General features: G+C 39.4%; 1 protein-coding gene across 1 annotated transcript in view; it reads right to left on the reverse strand.

Annotated features, from left to right (window-relative positions):
* The window catches only part of PAX3 (paired box 3), a 99,272-nt gene that overhangs the window by 14,971 nt on the left and 64,622 nt on the right, over positions 1 to 19,679 (reverse strand). The window contains exons 5-7 of the mRNA XM_077956657.1: positions 15,937 to 16,142; positions 4,983 to 5,148; positions 3,901 to 4,115 (exon numbers count right to left, since the gene is read on the reverse strand). Of these exons, the coding sequence (XP_077812783.1) occupies positions 3,901 to 4,115; positions 4,983 to 5,148; positions 15,937 to 16,142 (587 nt within the window). The remainder of the gene's footprint in view (positions 1 to 3,900; positions 4,116 to 4,982; positions 5,149 to 15,936; positions 16,143 to 19,679) is intronic.

Genomic DNA, 19,679 nt, shown 5'->3' on the forward strand with positions numbered 1-19,679 from the left:
AAGAACTGGACAAGACATAGAGTTGGCTCTTAACCCTGCCACTAGCTCACTCCATCAATTAGGTGATTGTGTTGCCTTGGCCTCAGTTTTCCAATAAGTAAAATGAAAATATTCCCCAGATATTGTTGCTGATTCCCTCAGAACAAGAAAACCTTGCCAATGATTAAGTAATGCACAGACCCTTTCAGCAACTTGAGGAGGAATAACATCAGAGTTTCTAAAGGTTGCTATTGGTATTCTGAGATTTAGGCTGTCACAAATACAGATCAGTCCATTGTCAGGCTCTGACCATCTGGACAGGTGTGACCTCCCTGAGACACTGTTTCACGCCAGCCCCTCATGAAGCTGAGGCCTTCTCTGAGGAACGGACTGAGGGCATCTATGATGCGCCATTTGGCAAATGGCTCTAATTCCCAGCCTTTGCTCGGGAGAACAGATACGTTAGAGATGCAAAACAAAAACCAACTATTGTATACATACACACACACACAGAGAGAGAGAGAGAGAGAGAGAGAGAGAGAGAGAGAAATGCTTTGGCTATCCTTACAGTGTCTATTAGCTCCTTGATGAGAAACTAGAAAGCCCATTCTACAATGGTTCACACGAATTCTAGCTCACAATTTCTAACTGTGGATGGCAAACAATACATCAATGTCAATGGCTCTAGGGGAAAAGTTGAATAAAATGCAGAAATATTTTTAACATATCAAATAGCTCCACCAGAGAGATATATAGTGAACTGACGACAGTGACTCAAAAAACTATATCCAATTCCGTGTAAATTGACAGGTGGCAAAAGGCCTATGATGACACGTAAATACAGAGAAAAGGCAAGATACAAAGGTGTATACACTACTTTCTACTTTCTCAATTATGTTTCTAAAGGAGGCATAAGAACCTAAAAAGGCTAGAAGGCAATATGCAAAGATATTCATGGTAGTTGCCCTGGGGGATTCTTTTTTCTACTTTACAGACACTTTTTAAGCAATGTAAGCAATTTTTTTTATTTCTCTACAATGAACATCCAGTGCTTTTATTCTGGGGATAAGATAAAAGACCAATGGAAATTAAACTTAGCAAAAAGAGCATAAATTAACCTGAACAGAAAACTTTAAAAAACTAATCTCTACTAAATTATTTTATAATATGACTAAAACCCCCTGCATTTGTTTTTTCATGAAACCTGTTTTCTCTTCATTCAACTATGGGCTATAATAGACAAGATCCTAGACCAGGAACCAGGAATCCTAGATTCTAGTCTCAATTCCCTCCCTGTCAGTCCTTTGGCTGGCAGAAGGTGACAATCATTTTGGGCCTCAGTTGGTTTTTCTGCGTATTAGATAACCAGACAGAGGTAGAGGAAGTAGGAGAGTAAGTAACAAGGAAGAGGAGAAATGGTAATCATAATGCTATTAGTTATCATCAGTTAGCATAACATTGTCTGTGTTACATGATCCAATATATTAATAAGTACTCTATAATAAGCAGTGACTTATTAGAGGTCACCAGCCTTTCTCTAGTCTCTTCTTTAGTTAACAAGCAAACCAGGGTGCTAGACATGAGCTCTTTGCTCCACGTTTTTCTTTAAAATATTTTTAAGAAAGCCAGACAAGCACCTCTTGTTTAAATAGAGTCATCATAGAGAAGTGATACAGCCCAAAGTCTACAGAAATCTAAGTTCGAATCCAATTCTCCTACTCCATTGTTACATAAACATGTTTGGCAAGATACTGATTTACTCGTTGTCCTTTGTTCTTTAACTTTGCCTGAGGAAATAAGGAAGAACTTCATATTATGTGTCTCTTTTCTAACTCAGTGGGGTTGCCACAAAAACCAAGAGAACATAAATTCCTAGTGGTGGTTTGAGGTGGAAATGTATGGCAGAAACGCAAAATACCTTGCATATTGCAATGTAATCAGGAATTAACATAATTATGTAAGATACAGTAAAGAAATACAGGAAAAAATGCCTATGAAATTTTCCATTGCTTAGTATTAGAATGATTTCGCTCTAACGTCAACTCCAGAATCATAGCCAGGCTTCTTGAAGTCAAGGATTAATAGTTAGGAGATCACATTCTAGCAATTCTACTTATGTGATACTTGTATAATACAAAAGAATACACATCATAACATACAAGGTAATACACTTATACAAGAAACTACCAGTTTCACTTATAGAATACAGGTTCTTGTTAGTTTTATTGCTATTGAATAAAATAAGGTACTAAGAAATGCCAATGGAATCTGGGATCTCCCTTTTCAGAAGCAGCTAGGGCGGGAGTTTACTTTTATTAAAAGTTTCAACCAAATCACGTTCATAAAAAGCTTTTCTATGGCCCCCAAAACTACAAATGTTGAAAAAGTCGCAGAGATAAGTACATTTGATGTTACTTCTAAGTTGTGGAAGAAGCTTATATGCTATGAATCTGGGTATTTTAAGGATGACTTTATGAATATAAGTCCATTATTTTCATGCAGAAATCACATTCACAAATTCCAGCACTTGGAAATAAAATGTATTAAAGTCCTGTAGGAAGCACTTTCATTGTTTTCATGTTGTTATTTTTCAGCTGAGGTTTAAAGCCACTTCATATTTTTTTTTTTTTTATCCCAGGATGTGCTATAGGAATCTATGAAACTTAATTACATTTACTGTTACAAAAAAGGATTTATGAACTTTTGCCTTTAGGCGGAAATGTTTATTTCATTGCCTTTGCTATCCATTCTTTTCAACTCCTCCGACTTTGAACTTTTCAGCTGCTCACAGTTATCACCGTGGTGCAGAGCCCAGGAACTCCACTCCCAAGACACACACCACAAGTTGAAGAAAACGAAGAAGGCAAATATATACGAGTCGTTATTTTGGCCACCCTTTGTGCCATTAAAATCTCATTTTCTGCCTATTAGAATGCCCTCTTGGTGCTTAGGCAGCGGTGATAGTCAATGATTAGTGTGTAATTGAGTATAATTGTCTTTTCACTTTTCATTTGTGTCATTCTGAGCTTCTCTCTGTTTTTCTAACCACCAAGAGGAAAAAGGGGGTTGAAAACAGATAAAGCTGTTCAAACTCTCTGAAGAGCTTCTCGATTGCAATTATAGATTGCAACCCCTTGTGACATTTCTCCAAATTTAGTGGGCAGCTATCCTCGCCACCTGGGCCAAGCACTCTCTAATAAAATCAAGGGATCTGTATTTAAACAACTGCTAATAATGTCAACCTCGGACAGATGCCACATGTAGGAAATTTAACCAACCCTCTCACATGCAATTATCAAGGCAATTTATTAATATGATCTCCCAAGAAAAGCTCATAGTCCAATGCCAATTAGAAAAACAATTACAACATTCAAATATTTATATAGTCCCAAAGAGCAGTAATTCCCCTAATTTGTGCATTTATAACTCATTTATTCCAGAGTTTGTAGTCATCAGCTGGGTCTCTCTCCACAGGACTCGTTTGCTTCCGCTCTGATTGTTTTGTCAAAGCTTTAGTGTTTTCTTACGAGGTGCTTTTGATCGAAACTTCATCAGCTGACCAAATACAATTTAAAACAAAAAACAAAACAAAAAGCCTGCCACTGTTTGCAAGTTTCTTAACCAAAGCCCAGAACTAGGATGGAGAAGACAAAACATGGCAAACACCTTCACAACTAAATACGAACACAAAGTCTCCAAGATTACATCAAAAATCACTTGAATTTTAAGTCTAAGCTACAACTTTTGATGAAGCCAGTAGGAAGGGTGGAGAGAAAGGAAACTAGAAAACCGAAATCATGTGGCTTGTATAAAGAATACATTATGGTTTAAATTTGGCAATTCATTACACCACTGCCTCAGGGAATTGAGTATTTGGTTCTGGTATACAGCAAATCATCTGTCTGGAAACACGGGACTGACCTGAGGTGAGAGGCCATTGCCAATGGTGGGGTTCATGGGGTTGGAGGGCCCGGACGGAGGCACAAAGCTGTCTGTGTAGCTGGAAAATCCATGCCTGGTGCTGGGGAGGCAGTAGGCAGAGCTGCTGTCTGGGTTGGAAGGAATCGTGCTTTGGTGTACAGTGCTTGGAGGAAGCGGTTGAGGTCTGTGAACGGTACTGCTGGGATCTGACACGGCTGAAATGAAAAAGACTGTCAACCATTATGTTTTCTTTTAGGCCAGCAGAGAAAGTCCCGTGCAAAAGTTCATCAGCCACCAGGCCATCAGGAGCATCTATTGATCAAATCAAATGTTCACTTCAAATTGCATTTCTTAACATGCAGGTGTAGAATCACCCATAACAGATACAGTCACACCCATCTCTGAACATATTTGTAAGTAACATATATACTCTCACGGCAGGCTCACCCAGAATACAAATGTAGAAATCATATTAGCAATGCTAACAAGCATATTTTGGTAGTGAATGTTATTCATCAATATGAGAATTAACCAATGTAAGGACTGCAAGTCTCAAATTTCTTATAAAATATACTTTTAAAGCACCTAAATATTTGTGTAATAATATAGTTTCAAATGCCTGGAATGCTATTTCATAATCCAAAATAATTGGGTCTTACAATTTAACTTTATCCCATTCACCTCCATGTACTAACAAATAATGACTTTGTCAAAGCTTACCTTCCCTCTATTATTCCTACAGTTAGTAAGCATCATCGAATTCCAGTTAGTTGCAAACTGGAGTGAAATGTAGAGGTAAAATTTTAACAAAAGAAAAGCAAATCCCATGGTTATTTAGGAAGTTTGTTTTGTTTTAAAATGCTGCATTGGAATTCTATTACAGCACAGTTTATCTAGAGATATTCAGATACATCATAGAACTATGTTTCTGAAATGTGACAGGTACGTCCAGGACAACCCGATGTATTATAATTACAAACAACATGGGTGTCAGCACTGCAGAAGGATTCACTTGTATAAAATATCCACCAGAGAAATCGCCTGGTAGCTACTTTTTAATCTCCTTGACTCTTCCTCGATACCTTGTGGAATAGATGTGGGCTGGTAAGAGGTCTCCGACAGTTGGTACGTCGGCAGGGTCGGCATGGCAGTGGGAGGGAACCCCCCCGGAATGAGATGGTTGAAAGCCATCAGTTGATTGGCCCCAGCTTGCTTCCTCCATCTTGCGCGGCGGTTGCTAAACCAGACCTATGGATTTAATTTAAAAGTTAAGGATTTCACTGATTAAATAATAGTACATTCTTAATGAATTTTTCATGCTAAAACAGATTAAAGGCCCCTGACTGACAGGGAAATAGATGCAAGAGTTCCCCGCCTTCTGTGTTGTTTGGGCGAATTGTCATGACTGAAAGAAAATTTTAGCGTCAAAGGTCAGTAGAGGGGCTTCAGGGACCCTCCATGGTCTTGCAACAGCAGCCCCCATGAACCTTCTGAGGACTATGGGCAGGAATCACTGAGCAGGAGCAGGAACAACAGGAATTCCCCTCCCTTCCCTCAACACCCACCCACCTACATATGGAGAGCCTTCTGGGGAGGATACGTGAGCCTCTGTGACCCTGCGTGACACGTGTCCTAAATGTGGCCTTGCCTATTACACCAAGCCTTGTATTTATATTCTTATTAGTCTGTCTCTGTATTTCTCTGGTCACTATGGGTATAGCTTCTGGTTGGTCATATAAACTGAACAGAGGATAGGTAGAGCCATTTTTTCATCTCTTCCAAAATATGAGACATTGCTCTGATCTCGGTGGAAATAAATGCCAAAGAGGTAAGTGTTTCAAAAAATGAAAGCCTCTTTTTTTAAATCTAAAATAATTCATTTGTGTCTTATTTCTTTCAACAACGGCTTTAAGCTCCTAGAATACGCTGTGTCAAGCACTATGCTAACCAGGTACATTCAGAAAAGCCAGATACAATATAATAAAATGCCCTCAAAGAATTCAAAGCCCAAGTATTTTGTATGAGTCAATGGAGAGAAAGGGCAATCATGACAGCAAGAAATGTAACTGAATATCTAAAATGTTGAGAAATTGTGATATAAGGCCTTTAATGGGTTCCGTGCTCCTGCCCAACACTTACATGTGCAGAGTTTAAATGTAGAACTTGGGGTGATTTTTCCACGGACCACACATGATGTTTCCCTCAAAATGAGAGAGAATTTCTACCAACTAAAGATATTCTAATTCCTACATCAAAAGTTCATTGAAACTTTTTTTTTTTTTTTTTTTTTGAAACAGTCTCTTGCTCTGTCACCCAGGCTGGAGTGCAATGGCACGATCTCAGCTCACCCCAACCTCCACCTCCCGAGTTCAAGCGATTCTCTTGCCTCAGCCTCCCGAGTAGCTGTGATTACAGGTGCCCACCACCATGCCCAGCTAATTTTTGTATTTTTAGTAGAGATAGGGTTTCACCATGTTGGTCTTGAACTCCTGACCTCAGGTGATCCACCCACCTCAGCCTCCCAAAGTGTGGGGATTACAGGTGTGAGCCACCCATTGAAACTGAATATGGAGGAAAGCACTGTGCTTGGGGATGGAAGGATATAAAGGGAATAAAGTAGGATCTCTGCACTCTGGTAGTTTGCTGTCTTGTCCTCATGGGATTCCCAGAGCAGTCAAGGAGACCAAAATAATTGCTCACTAGAGGTAGAAACTCCATATTTGGAAGCACAGAGAATTAGGAAAACTCTAAAGTTGGAAGCAAAAGTTTCAGCTTATTTTAAAGTTTGATTCTAATTTCGACGAGCGATCGCTCGAGATGGAAGTGACATCTCCTTCCTGTCGTACAGGGCAGGCAGATGCGGCTTGTTCCAGGAGGTCAGCTGGTCTAAGAGAAGATGAGAATTGATTTCCTTCCAGAGCAATGTTAACAATTTTGCAACTCAATTGTAATTTTTAAAGTCAGATCCATTTAAGAGGGAAGGAAAAGATTTTTCTGGAGCAGGAAAGCTCAATTTAGTAAATCCTTGGCCGAGGGATTTGCTCAAACTTTTGGTACTCACCCAAGCATTTGTCTGAAAAGAGTTTTGTCTTCTCTCGCCATTGTTGCAAGATACTGGTAAGGAAAGCTGTTTGAACTTCCTCAAAACATCAACATGTAATACTCCTTAAGTTTCCAACAGGAAAACGAGGTAAGTTAATATTTTCCCATGTTGATATATAATTGAATTAGAGTTTTACTTAACTTAATAAATTGCCACCTGGGGTAATAGAACCATGAGCAGCACTTAATTTCAGGTCTGCATCAACTGTGGTCACTGCAAGTCTGAGCGCCTATTACCATGACTCCCAAAGGCATCAGGGTAAGAAAATCATTTTCAAGAAAATTCTGGGAACAAACTGTATTAGCTTGGGGAGGCTGAGGTTGGGAAATTAGGGTCATGTTCATGCCTGAGTGCACTGTACTATACCACACACTGTGGTTGCAGTTTCTATTATAATACTTCAAGATTAAGGAGGTACTCCCGGCTCAGATGAGGTAGTCCTCTGCAACTGTCCAGCCCAGCAATGTACAGTGCATCTCCAGCTTTATATTGCTGGGAGGAGAACTGGACTTCCGAAAGTTTTGATGTAACTTCACTCATGAAGATTCGCTATGCTCAATTCCACCCATGAAATCCTTTATGAAGAACTCAGAAAGGTATGCTTCGGTTGTCAGATTTGTTGCCAATCTCTGTGTGCCACCTGCCTTCTATAACCTTTAGATAAGCAAACCCAGGGGTAGTGAAGCCTGATCTCTCCATCAATCTCAAGTTACTGTTGACTCAAGGTTCATTCTAACTCCACCATAACCCAATTTTTAAAAACAAAAATGTCTTTGCTCAAATAATAAAGAAGAAGCATCATGAGTTTCTACAAATACCTTCAAAAGACAGAATCCAAACAGAGGAGGAATATAAGAGTTTTGGGGTTTGTTTTCATATTTTCTAAAATAACATAAATAGGTAACAAGGACATTGAGTAAACCCACCAGGAGTTGGATTAAAAAGTCCTTATATTTATACTACAATATCTATTATATCTACAATAAAAAGTGAAGAGAAATTGTTGTGAAGCAAATTTTTACTGAAAAACAAAACTTCAACAAGAGGTTCAAGAGATTCCCAAAGGAGGGAATCCAAATGTTTAAATTTAGGTGAAATAAATCCAGAGGGCTATTTCTGAGAGAACCAGGGCTTAGTGAGGACTGGCCTACCTGTCTCTGGCCATTTAACCCAATTTTTTATCATCTTACCATTGCCAGCCTTCTGCATTTTCTAGAACCAGCTGAATTTGTCAAAAGAAGCATTAAAGGGAAAATACACTAAAGTTGCAAATTAAGAACTGGTCTTTGCCTTCTTTATGTTTTGAAACTCAAAAAAGACAAATCTTCTATGTTTAGTAGACTAAAAAAGTACCCTAGAAATGACCTTCACTTTCAATACCTGAACAAACCAAGTGTAGTGATCCTAGGAGGCTGTTATCAGTCCACATTTAACTGAAATTTTCTTGATACTCCTAAGTCTTAGATAACTCTTTCAATATTGAATCACTAATTCCTAACAGACAATCAATGAACAATCTACGGAATGGCATGTGTGAGTGTATAACACTGAATAAGTTCATCTATAATATACATATTTATAACTCAGTGGTTACACTTTCTAGAAATTTTCCCTTGTTTTGAAAAGAACAGCAGTAGCAACAGAGGCAAACTGGCCTATGACTGATGTTCTAGGAGAGAAAAGAAATTTTCCACACAATGTCTTTGCCAGTAGGGTGGAAAGAACAAGCTTTACAAAGTTGACTACACACGTTTAAATGAAATTCTATGATCTACAATTCAATGTAATTTTACTATCCCCATACAAGATTACCTGGCCTTCCACATCACACTTAGCATGTTAAGGAAGTGGGGGCAGGAGGTACAAATTGGTCAGTAACCTACTATACTATTAGGCACAGTTAATTGCCTATCACTGCATGTATAATATTACACCAAAAGTCTCCCTAAAAGCAAGTTGTTATTTCATTTGATAAACTGCAGCCTGGTTCGTTTTTATCTGCCTCCTGTACTTCCCAACTTGGATGTCTCTCTACTGAGCCCTTCCATAAAGCCGTATTTCATGTCTTTGAAAAATGATCTTTAGATGCATCTGGTAGTATAATGTCCAGTGATTTTTTGAAACAAAATTTAAATTGGTTGAAAGAGCCCCATAACATCATGATAAGTAGGAAAAAAAGATAGTAATTAGAAAAGAAATTTTCCTAACTTTTTCTCTTCATGAGTAAGCAAACCAATTTGTTCAGACTCTCAACATTACAAGTTGTGGGGACGGGTGAGGATGGGGAAACTAGTACTTTCTACAGTAAAGATACAACAATACATCTTATTCACGTGTGCAATGCAGACCAGGCAAAAGTTGAATTTCAACTCCTCACTTATATTAATACTTCTGTGACCATGAACAATTTGCTTAATATCTGGGGGTCTTTGTTTTCCCATGTGCTAAATGAGGAATACAAAAACTACTTCACAAGATTGTTGTGACAATTAAAAATACAGTACAATCTTAGCATTCAAAAGAATACCAAGGAGATATTAAATGTTCAATAAATGTTAGCTATTAAGTAAAAAGTCTCACACTGACACTTCTATCTGAGAAAACCAAGAATTAAAGCTCTGTTTTGCTTCCTTCACTCTGTGGTGTCCAGTCAAAGCCTTTTGTGTCTATGAGTAAACAGGAAAGTGCCCAGGGAACACCTCAAATAATTGAAAGCCGGTTTGACTTCAATGGAGGCTTAGGTCAAATTTGCTTCCAAGTTTCATGGATTAGTGCTAATTGTCCCATGGTGTCAGCCTAATTTTGCCCATCAATAAATTACTGGTTCACATTTTTGGTGGCGTTCTCAAAGGCAACTCAGCCTGTATTATTCAAGATGGATTATTTCAAAAGCAATTTGAAAAATGGTGAGAGAACATAATAGTTAATCCTTAGAAAGAGAATTTGCAACAAGATTGTAAAACGTTTGGTTAAATACTAGACTCAGGATGTTGAATGCTGAAGTGCCAAGTACAGTACTTTCCAAGTAGAGAAATTCATGGCAAGCTGCTCATTTCCCTGGACCTTCTCCTTCACTCTCACCTCCTTTCTCTTTCTATACCAGGTTCTCCCAGCCTTCCTATCACTGCTGCTATCCAACTTTGGCCACCATTCAGAGAGCAGGTTGGAAACAGGATGGGCCAGATTGAACAGGAGGAACGCCATGCTCCCATGCATGTGAAAAGACCATGGACACACACAAAAGCACACTCAACTGCATCTTGATACATCCCAAAAGCAAACTCCTGCAAAGAGCTTCAGGATGAACATATGTTTGCTTCATTATGAAGCTTAGGATATTCTATACCTATCTGAACTTCTGAACTATACAGATCAGTTAGACTGCTTTAAATCACCCTGGTGCTTTTTTGGGAATTCCAAATTACTGATGCTATAAGGATTCTGTCATATTCTCATTCCCTTTCTCATTCCCAAGGGTCCTGAGAAATCATGCATTTGGGTCATTCCCAAAATGCATGATTTCTCAGGACCCTTGGGAATCACCATTGTTATTTTTGGGGAATCCTAAATTACTGATGCTACAAGGGTCCTGAGAAATCATGCGTTCTACTAGCTTTTAATTGGGGCATGGGGGAAAGGTATTTGAACATATAATGAAAGCCAGAGGCCCCCTTTCTCTGGTTAACAGTTGTGTATACACATACACAAGCAAAGGAGCAAAATTTTGTGTACAAATCTTAAATCTCCCAGATCTCCTGAAGTCCATCCATGATTATCCTGGTGGGGCATGAACCCAAGCTTAGATCATGGATCCAACTAACCCCATATATTTTAAAATTTAAAAAAATTTAAAACCTGAAGTCCAAAATGATTCCAGCAGGATTAAGTAACTTGCTCAACAAAACACATTTGGCAACTGGGAACCAAGCCCATATCGTCTAACTCCTAGTTAAATTCTATTTCCCCAGTAACTTTTTTTCTGTCTTCCATTGTCTTGGTGGTAAAAGAGGATGTTACTTGCCTACTTCATGGGATGCTTCGATGGAATATTTACTAAAACTTTTGCACATCACAAATATTTGGGCCAGGTACAGTGGCTCACACCTGTAATCTCAGCACTTTGGGAGGCTGAAATAGGAGGATTGCTTGATTCCAGGAGTTTGAGATCAGCCTGGGCAACATGGTGAAACTTCATCTCTACAATACAAAAATTAGCCGGGTATGGTGGCACAAGCCTGTAGTCCCAGCTACCCAGGAGGCTGAGGCGGGAGGATCATCTGACCCCAGGAGGCAGAGGTTGCGGTGAGCAGAGATCGCACCACTGTACTCCAGTGTGCTCCAGCTCAGGCAACAGAATGAGACCCTGTCTCAAAAAAAAATTAATTAATATTTGCAAGTAATTCCTCCCCACAAAACTTTGATGTTTGTCATTACTTGCAGAATATTAATAACAGCTACCCTAATTACAGATGAATTAGGCAAAACATCTTTTTTTTTTTAAAAAAAAACCCACCTTGTAGTGTTATTATTACTAGGCAAATAGTCATTAGTATACAACAGTTCTCACATTGTGTACTCATATTTGGTTATGATAAACTCAACACAGCTACAGCCTAAATGAATTTATATAAAACACTGACAAAAGCTAAAGTTATTATAGTTTTAGTCCCATCTCTATTTAGAAGAGTGTAGAAATATTTTTCCTCAGGGGGAAAAAAATGAAATGTAGACATGGTTTGGGGTTTGGGGGGTTTCGTGTTTGGTTTTCCCAGGTGCCCCAAATTAAACTAACTCCCACTTTCTGGCTATCACTCAAACTGAGTTGACTTGGCTACTGCTTTCCCAGATCCTCTAAAAACTAAAGGATTTTCTTCTGGCATTTTAATCAGTGATTAACTACTCCCTTCTTTTTCCTGCTGGGTTAAGTAAAAGACCCATATGCTGGGTGTTCTAGGGAATTTGTTAGGCTATAGATCACAGCTGTAGTGCAAGCCATGATGTGTCTCAAGGGAACTAAAGAAGCCATAAGGAATGTCAAGAGTCACCGGGTTAAAGCCACATTAAGACAGCTGTTACGTTAATGAAGGCCCTGCTTCGAAGAGGAGGTCACTATATGGAAAAGTATGAACTACTCTTTATTGGTTTGATCCCATGTCCTCTGAAAGTTAATGGGCCATTATTATTATTATCCTTTGACATTCATTGAGCCAGATGAGAATGCTGGGTGCTGTACAAGCTACATGGGTTTGAAATATATTCTGTCTCCATCCTTAGTTTTGACAAAGGCAGGAATGAAAGAGAGCAACACCGAACACTCCTCAGTTTTCCATCACACTCATTGTCTGATCTCTTTACAATAAATGTTTTGTTTTTTGGTTTTTTGTTTTTTTGGTTTTTTTACTCACATTGAGTTCAGAGCTGATACTCGGCCTATCTTAAAAATAGATCTAGTGCCAGTGGCTCACACCTGTAATCTCAACACTTTGGGAAGTTGAGAAGGGAGGATCACTTGAGTCCAGGAGCTCGAGAGCAACCTGAGCAACATAGCAAGACCCCATTTCTACAAAAAAAAAAAAGAAAGAAAAATAATTAGCCAGACATAGTGGCACACACCTGTAGACCCAGCTACTCTGGAAGCTGAGGCGGAAGAATCACTTGAGCTTGGAAGATCGAGGCTACACAGTGAGCCGTGATTAAGCCACTGTACTCCAGGCTGGGCAACAAAGTGAGACTCCGTCTCAAAAAAAAAAAAAAAAAACCAGATCTAGTAGGTGAGCTTGACCAGTTACAGAGGACAGGTACCAAATCCTGAAATATAGTGGCCACTTAAAAGACACATGATTGGACCTCACCTAACATTTGCAGGTAATCACAGAACTATAATAAAAGCAAAGTAGATTTGAAACACATTATTTACAACATTGTTATCTATAATATTATACTATTATAATATGATTTAATTTGTCTGCCCATTTGATTGAGAGACAGAGTTTTTCTCCCCACCGCACAGAAATGACCTCCATTAACCACAAATCATGTTATATTAATATGCATATTAATATCATTACATTGACATAGTAATATTAATAGTATGTTAATATAATATTTATATAGTAGTATATTATATAATATTACTATATCAATACTGTATTAAAATGTTTTTCTATTAAAATATTGTAATTTAGTTAATAAAGGTTATTTCTACACTGTGCGGTGGAGAGAAACACTGTTTCCCAATGATAATACGTTTCCTAACTTTAAAACATCAGCCCTGTGAACCTTGGTGTATCTACAACTCTTCCTTTCACTCACCTTCCTCCCCACTTCTAGATTACACAATCAGTTGCCCATTCTACCTCTGAATACCTTCACCACCATCTCTTCCTTGCCATTCCCACTGCCACTACCTATCTCATGCCATAGCCCCCACTCCCTGTCACATCAAATGTGAGCTCACTAGCCTGAAACCCAAGACCTCCACAGGATGTCTTCAACCTAGCTACCAAACCCCATTTCTTCCACCACCCTACCACTCCTTACATTCTAATCAAACTAACTGTTCTCCCAATATGACTAGAGTGAAAATGAAAGGTCATCTTACATGTTACCCACCACTTCTACCTCTCTGTGCCTCCGCTCATATAATTCCCTATTACTAATATACTCTCCTTATGCAACTGGTCCAGTGAATATCTATCTAGCCTGGAAAGTTCATCTTAAGTCTGCCCTCTGGGTCCAGCACAATGGCTCACGACTATAATCCCAGCCCTTTGGGAAGCCAGGGCAAGTGGATCGCTCGAACCTGGGAGTTGAAGAACAGCCTGGGCAATGTGGCAAAATCCCATCTCTACAAAAAATTATCCAGGCATAGTGGCATGCACCTGAAGTCTCAACTATCTGGGAGGCTGAGGTGGGAGGATCACCTGAGCTCAGGAGGTGGAGGCTGCAGTGAGCTGTGATCGTACCACTGTACTCCAACCTGGGCTACAGAATGAGACTCTGTCTCTTAAAAAAAAAAAAAAAAAAAAATTAAATCTGCCATCTTCATATATCTCTCTTCATTCCTTCAGGATATCATCCCTTGAGTTCGTGTCCTTTGCAGGGACATTTATGAAGCTGGAAAAACCATCATTCTCAACAAACTAACACAGGAACAGAAAACCAAACACTGCATGTTCTCACTTATAAGTGGGAGTTGAACAATGAGAACACATGGACACAGGGAGGGGAAAATCACACACCAGGGCCTGTTGGGGGTGGGGGATTAGGGGAGGGATAGCATTAGGAGAAATATCTAATGTAGATGACGGGTTGATGGGTGTAGCAAACAACCATGGCATGTGTTATACCTATGTAACAAACCTGCCCGTTCTGCACAAGTATCCCAGAACTTAAAGTATAATTTAAAAAAAAAAAAGGGGGGGCACGGTGGCTCATGCCTGTAATCCCAGTGCTTTGGGAGGCCAAGGCGGCCAGATCACGAGGTTAGGAGTTCGAGACCAGCCTGACCAACATGGTGAAACCCCATCTCTACTAAAAATACAAAAACTAGCCGGGCCTGGTGGCATGCACCTGTAATTCCAGCTGCTCAGGAGGCTGAGGCAGGAGAATCGCTTGAACTTAGAAGGCAGAGGTTGCAGTGAGCTGAGGTTGCACCGAGCTGAGGTTGCACCACTGCACTCTAGCCTGCGTGACTGAGCGAGACTCCATCTAAAAAAAAGAAAAAAAAAAAAACCTTATCCTTTCCTCTTCTCAACTCCCATTGCACTTTTTCTCTTTCTGCACTTATCACGTCTGTGTTATTTTTAAATTATTTGTATGTTTACTTTTTTACCTTTCTTAGATTGCAGCTCCTTGAGAGACTTAATTGATCTTAGCATTCCTCGACTTTCCTAGCACTATGATGACTATATGGAAGTTTGAAGAAAACAATCTCTCTGACTGAGCCCTGCAGCCTGGAAGAGGTTATTTCTGTAACATTCTGTAATAGGAGAGTTAATTAGCTGCATCTATGAACGTGTTGATGAATCTAGGGACCATGTCAACTGACTAGTTCACTGCTGAGTCCCCAGCCTGCACGTTAAGAATCTGGAAACAACACACAATATTTGCAGACAAGGTAACCTAACTTCTAGGGTGGTGAGGAGTTCCAGGATACCCTAAGATATCTGCCATCTTTCAAACCCTGTTTTACTAACTCCAGGGGAAAGTTCCTCATTAATGATGAAAACATTATTCTATACTCAATAGAAACATATTACATCTAAGTAGCCTTTCCAGAAGGTTCAGAGCGCCTCTAAGAGTTCAAAAGATAATTCAACATGTTCTTTAAGTAACATAATTACTTGAAATGCTTCTTAATTATAAAATCTTTAAAGGAAGGAATTTCACGTTATGCACCTTTGCACATTTTCACAATTGAAAGGTCACAGAGATGAAGCATATGGGATCCAATTATCTCTAGACTCACTTTGCAGCTATGCCACCTTGGGTAGTTACTTATATAGTCCAAGTCTCAGTTTCCTTATTTGTAAATGGAGAGTAGCAATCATAGTACCCGCCTAGGATTTTAATAATGATTCAATGGGTTAATTCATGTGAAGCACTGAAAATAGTGCCTGGGACAGAGTAACCACTCAAAATTTATTTGCTCTTGCTTGTGTATCACCCCCAAAGTCCATTTAGTGTTGGTGCACAATAAGGATTCCTGAAATGTTGAGTAAGTCACGTGAAGTGGTGGACTTCCGTGTGTCATAAATGATATAGTTGTATTCCTTCAGTAATAATCATCAAAGTCTTAACAATATGCATCCCTAGTAAAGGGCCATTCCTAATATATTTTTGGCAGGGGTTGACATATGTTTTAGATGAGAAGATGCTTGTTTGTTTCCTGTCTGGACTGAAGTAGGACACAGAGGTTTGGGCAACAGTACCTGTACTCGGGCCTCGGTGAGCTTTGCCCTCTGGGCCAGTTCCTCCCTAGTATAAATGTCAGGGTAATGAGTTCTCTCAAAAGCACGCTCCAGTTCCTCCAGCTGTTCTGCTGTGAAGGTGGTTCGGCTTCTGCGCTGTTTCCTCTTTAGTGGTAAATCTGGTTCAGAGTCAATATCAGAGCCTTCATCTGATTGGGGTGCTGAGGCTAAAAGCACAGAAGAAAAAAACATCATAAAATGTGAATCAAAAAAATAAAACTGAGATTGAATCCAAGTTCTCTCTCCAACTGCAAGACCTCATTACAGTGGTCCCTATACCAAAAGTAAAATAAATGTGGATCAAAAAATAAGTCTAACCAACCCATAATAATCTAAATCTTGGTCTACGGTGCATTCCCAATGTCTTCCATGGACACCAAGCACCCCCCGCCACCACAGTCCTGCATCATTAAATAATATTTAATCTCTTCCCCTACTCTATCTTTCTGTCCCCTAGGCAGAAATAATTGCTCATTGCATCTGTCATTCTAGGCCAATTATGAGCTCTTAGAAAATAGGGACAGGCCTTATTCCATTTGTATGGCCCTATGCTTACTACTTAATGGGTGTTTCCTTCGTGTCTAATGAATGAATCACATTGAGTTTTGTTTCTGATAAATTTTCACCACCCTTTACACCCGGAAATCTGTTCAATGTGATTTTTAAAAATATTCCAAACTTGACCTAAGAAACCAGTAACAGTAAACTATTCCCAGATTCCTATGTGTTTATAGACTCCACTGCTCTTATAAAAAAAAAAAAAAAAGTACATTTAAATCTAGTATCTTATTACCAGATATGGGGAAATGCTTTAAAGAAAATACACATACTAGGCCAGGCGCGGTGGCTCAAGCCTGTAATCCCAGCAGTCTGGGAGGCCAAGACGGGCGGATCACGAGGTCAGGAGATCAAGACCATCCTGGCTAACACGGTGAAACCCCGTCTCTACTAAAAAAAATACAAAAAAAAAACTAGCCGGGCGAAGTGGCGGGCGCCTGTAGTCCCAGCTATTCGGGAGGCTGAGGCAGGAGAATGGCGTAAACCCGGGAGGCGGAGCTTGCAGTGAGCTGAGATCCGGCCACTGCACTCCAGCCCGGGCGACGAGACTCCGTCTCAAAAAAAAAAAAAAAAAAAAAAAAAATACAAAAAATTAGCCGGGCGAGGTGGCGGGCGCCTGTAGTCCCAGCTACTCAGGAGGCTGAGGCAGGAGAACGGTGTGAACCCGGGAGGCAGAGCTTGCAGTGAGCTGAGATCCGGCCACTGCACTCCAGCCCGGGCGACAGAGCGAGACTCCGTCTCAAAATAAAAAAAAAAGAAAAAAAAGAAAATACACATACTATGAAAATGTAAATCTCTAGAACTGACTCGAGAAGAAGCAGGCAAGCATTGTCTTGTGAACTGTCCCTAAACTAAAGTTTAGAGTCTGGGACTCTGCTGAATAGGCGAGCATCTGTCCAGGACAGCTGCTTTATTTAAGAAACCCAATGCAAAAAAAAAAAAAAAAGTATGGTCCCTTTTGTAAAAAAAATATAACGAGTTTCAAGAAGGCAACAACAGATCATTAACCCAATCCCAGGGCCATTCTGAGTGTGTGGCCCTGAGCAACTGCATAAGACAAAAATGCCCCTGAAGCCTCTCTGTGGTGGCCTAACACACACAAAGCTTGTGCGTATTTGCCTGTACTCATATGTGGAAGGGAACTTCAAAATTGAGTGGCCTGGTATATGGGCAAGAGAAGCAGGAACTGGGAAATTAGATAGAAATTACGTTAATGATACATTACGGTTAGTACTCCTGTAAGAACTGGGTCTGAATCTGTGGCTGCAACTAGCAAAGCCTGGGCACGAGTGGTTCCATTTTTCAGGCCAGAATTTGATGAGGGCAGGAGTGGAGCAGGCATTTTCCCTTTTTCTGCTAAGAATGCATTAGGGATCCCATAGCAAAGTGAACCCTTACAGTAATAGAGTAACACCGGCTATAGAGGGTTCTGCAGTGTGAGGGAGAATGCATCAGACTGGGGCTCTGGGCAGGGACAGCAGCCCTCTCTCAAGATCCCAGATACTGGTGTAGTGGGCAAAGGTCTGTCAAAGGGTTATCAGGCCACAGACTCTGAACCTAGAGAGGGAACCAGAGCAGTCTGGCTCTTGAACACATCCAAATGTGCTCTGAAAATTCTCCCAAATAACTAAGGGATCCTGTAAAGAAGGGGCCAAGGTTACTGTCAGCAAATGCAACAGTAATCCAGAAAATTGTAGATTGTTAATGTCAATGTTACGCTAATTCATTTGCACCCTCAGGCTGATAGGACCTGGGGAAATGAAGGTGGTGCTAGAAGCAATGTGAAAATGTGTAAGTCCTATATTTCTAATTCGCTTTTATCTTAAATTCCAACTTAACTCTGCCCTACAGAAATCTAAAATTTCATTATATTTCAGTAGAAATTTTAAACTGCCCCAAATAGTACACATCCAAAATGAACCCGTAAATATGATTTTCAGTTTTCTAACATTTTAATACTTCCATACTTTATTTACATCTAAACATTATGAAACTAAGAGGCAATAGAGTAAATTAATAGTGTATGTGATAATTTTTTTTAAATATACCTGAAAACAAATACATGTGCCTAAACAAAAGAGAAGTATTATATATAATGCATCTAATGTGTGTTAATGTTACTTTTGATTTTTCAATTATCTAATTTAATATAAAATTGTTTCATTTAACATAAATCTTATGTTAGGATATTTTACTATTAACTTAAAGAAAGAAAACTAGACTTTCTTTAGCTATGGCAATATTTTAAAGGACTATTAATATGCTAAAAAAATATGCCATGCATTGCATTATAAACTCCAAAAGCTCCCAATGCAACTTATATGCATGTATGATTGATAAATGTAAGCTAAACTAAATGAGCAATAATTTGTGCTGAGTCAGAGCAGTGTTTCATAAGCTTTTGGAGCATTAGGATCACCTGGAGGGCTTGGTAAAATGTAGACTGGTGGCTCCCCGTCCATGGTTTTGATTCAGTAGATCTCAGGTGGGCTCCAAGAGTTTGCACATCTAACACATTCTCAGGTGATTGATGCTGATTCTACTGACCCCAGACAACGCTGAGAAGCACCTCTATAGAATACTCTAGATTAATTCTTGCCACTCTCAAAAGTTTCAACTCTATAAAATACGTCTGCCACAATTAACTGTAAAAGACACTCTTACATATATATTTTTAAATTGTGAACAATATGCTCCCTAAGAAACAAATTATATATTCCCCTAAGAAAACAAATTTCCATAAAATATTTTCCTTCAGTGTTTCCAGTTTCTAACCTTTCTTTCCAAAGTGAATTCAGGTGAAACACTCAGTAGCATTTTAAGACTGACCAAAAGCTTCCTCTGCCCAAGAGAACCCTAAATCTTTGCTTGCACATTCTCTTACTACGATCCCATTAGGATAATAGTATGTGGAAATTTTCATGTTTCCTTTGGGAGTCTCTGGGGTTATTAAATTCTTTCAAGTAAATATGATGTGCCATGCACTGTCAGGTCAATTAATCAAAATCATCTCTGGTTTCTGAAGAAAAAGACTGGTTAGATTTACAAGCACCAGCGAGAATTAATCCTGAGGGTCAAGACCACGATGTTTCACCTTAACAATCAACATCCCCCAGAATATAAACTAGGTGAGCTCAAAGCCCTTC

Source organism: Macaca mulatta, chromosome 12, assembly GCF_049350105.2.
Source record: "Macaca mulatta isolate MMU2019108-1 chromosome 12, T2T-MMU8v2.0, whole genome shotgun sequence".
NCBI classification, from domain to species: Eukaryota; Metazoa; Chordata; class Mammalia; order Primates; family Cercopithecidae; genus Macaca; species Macaca mulatta.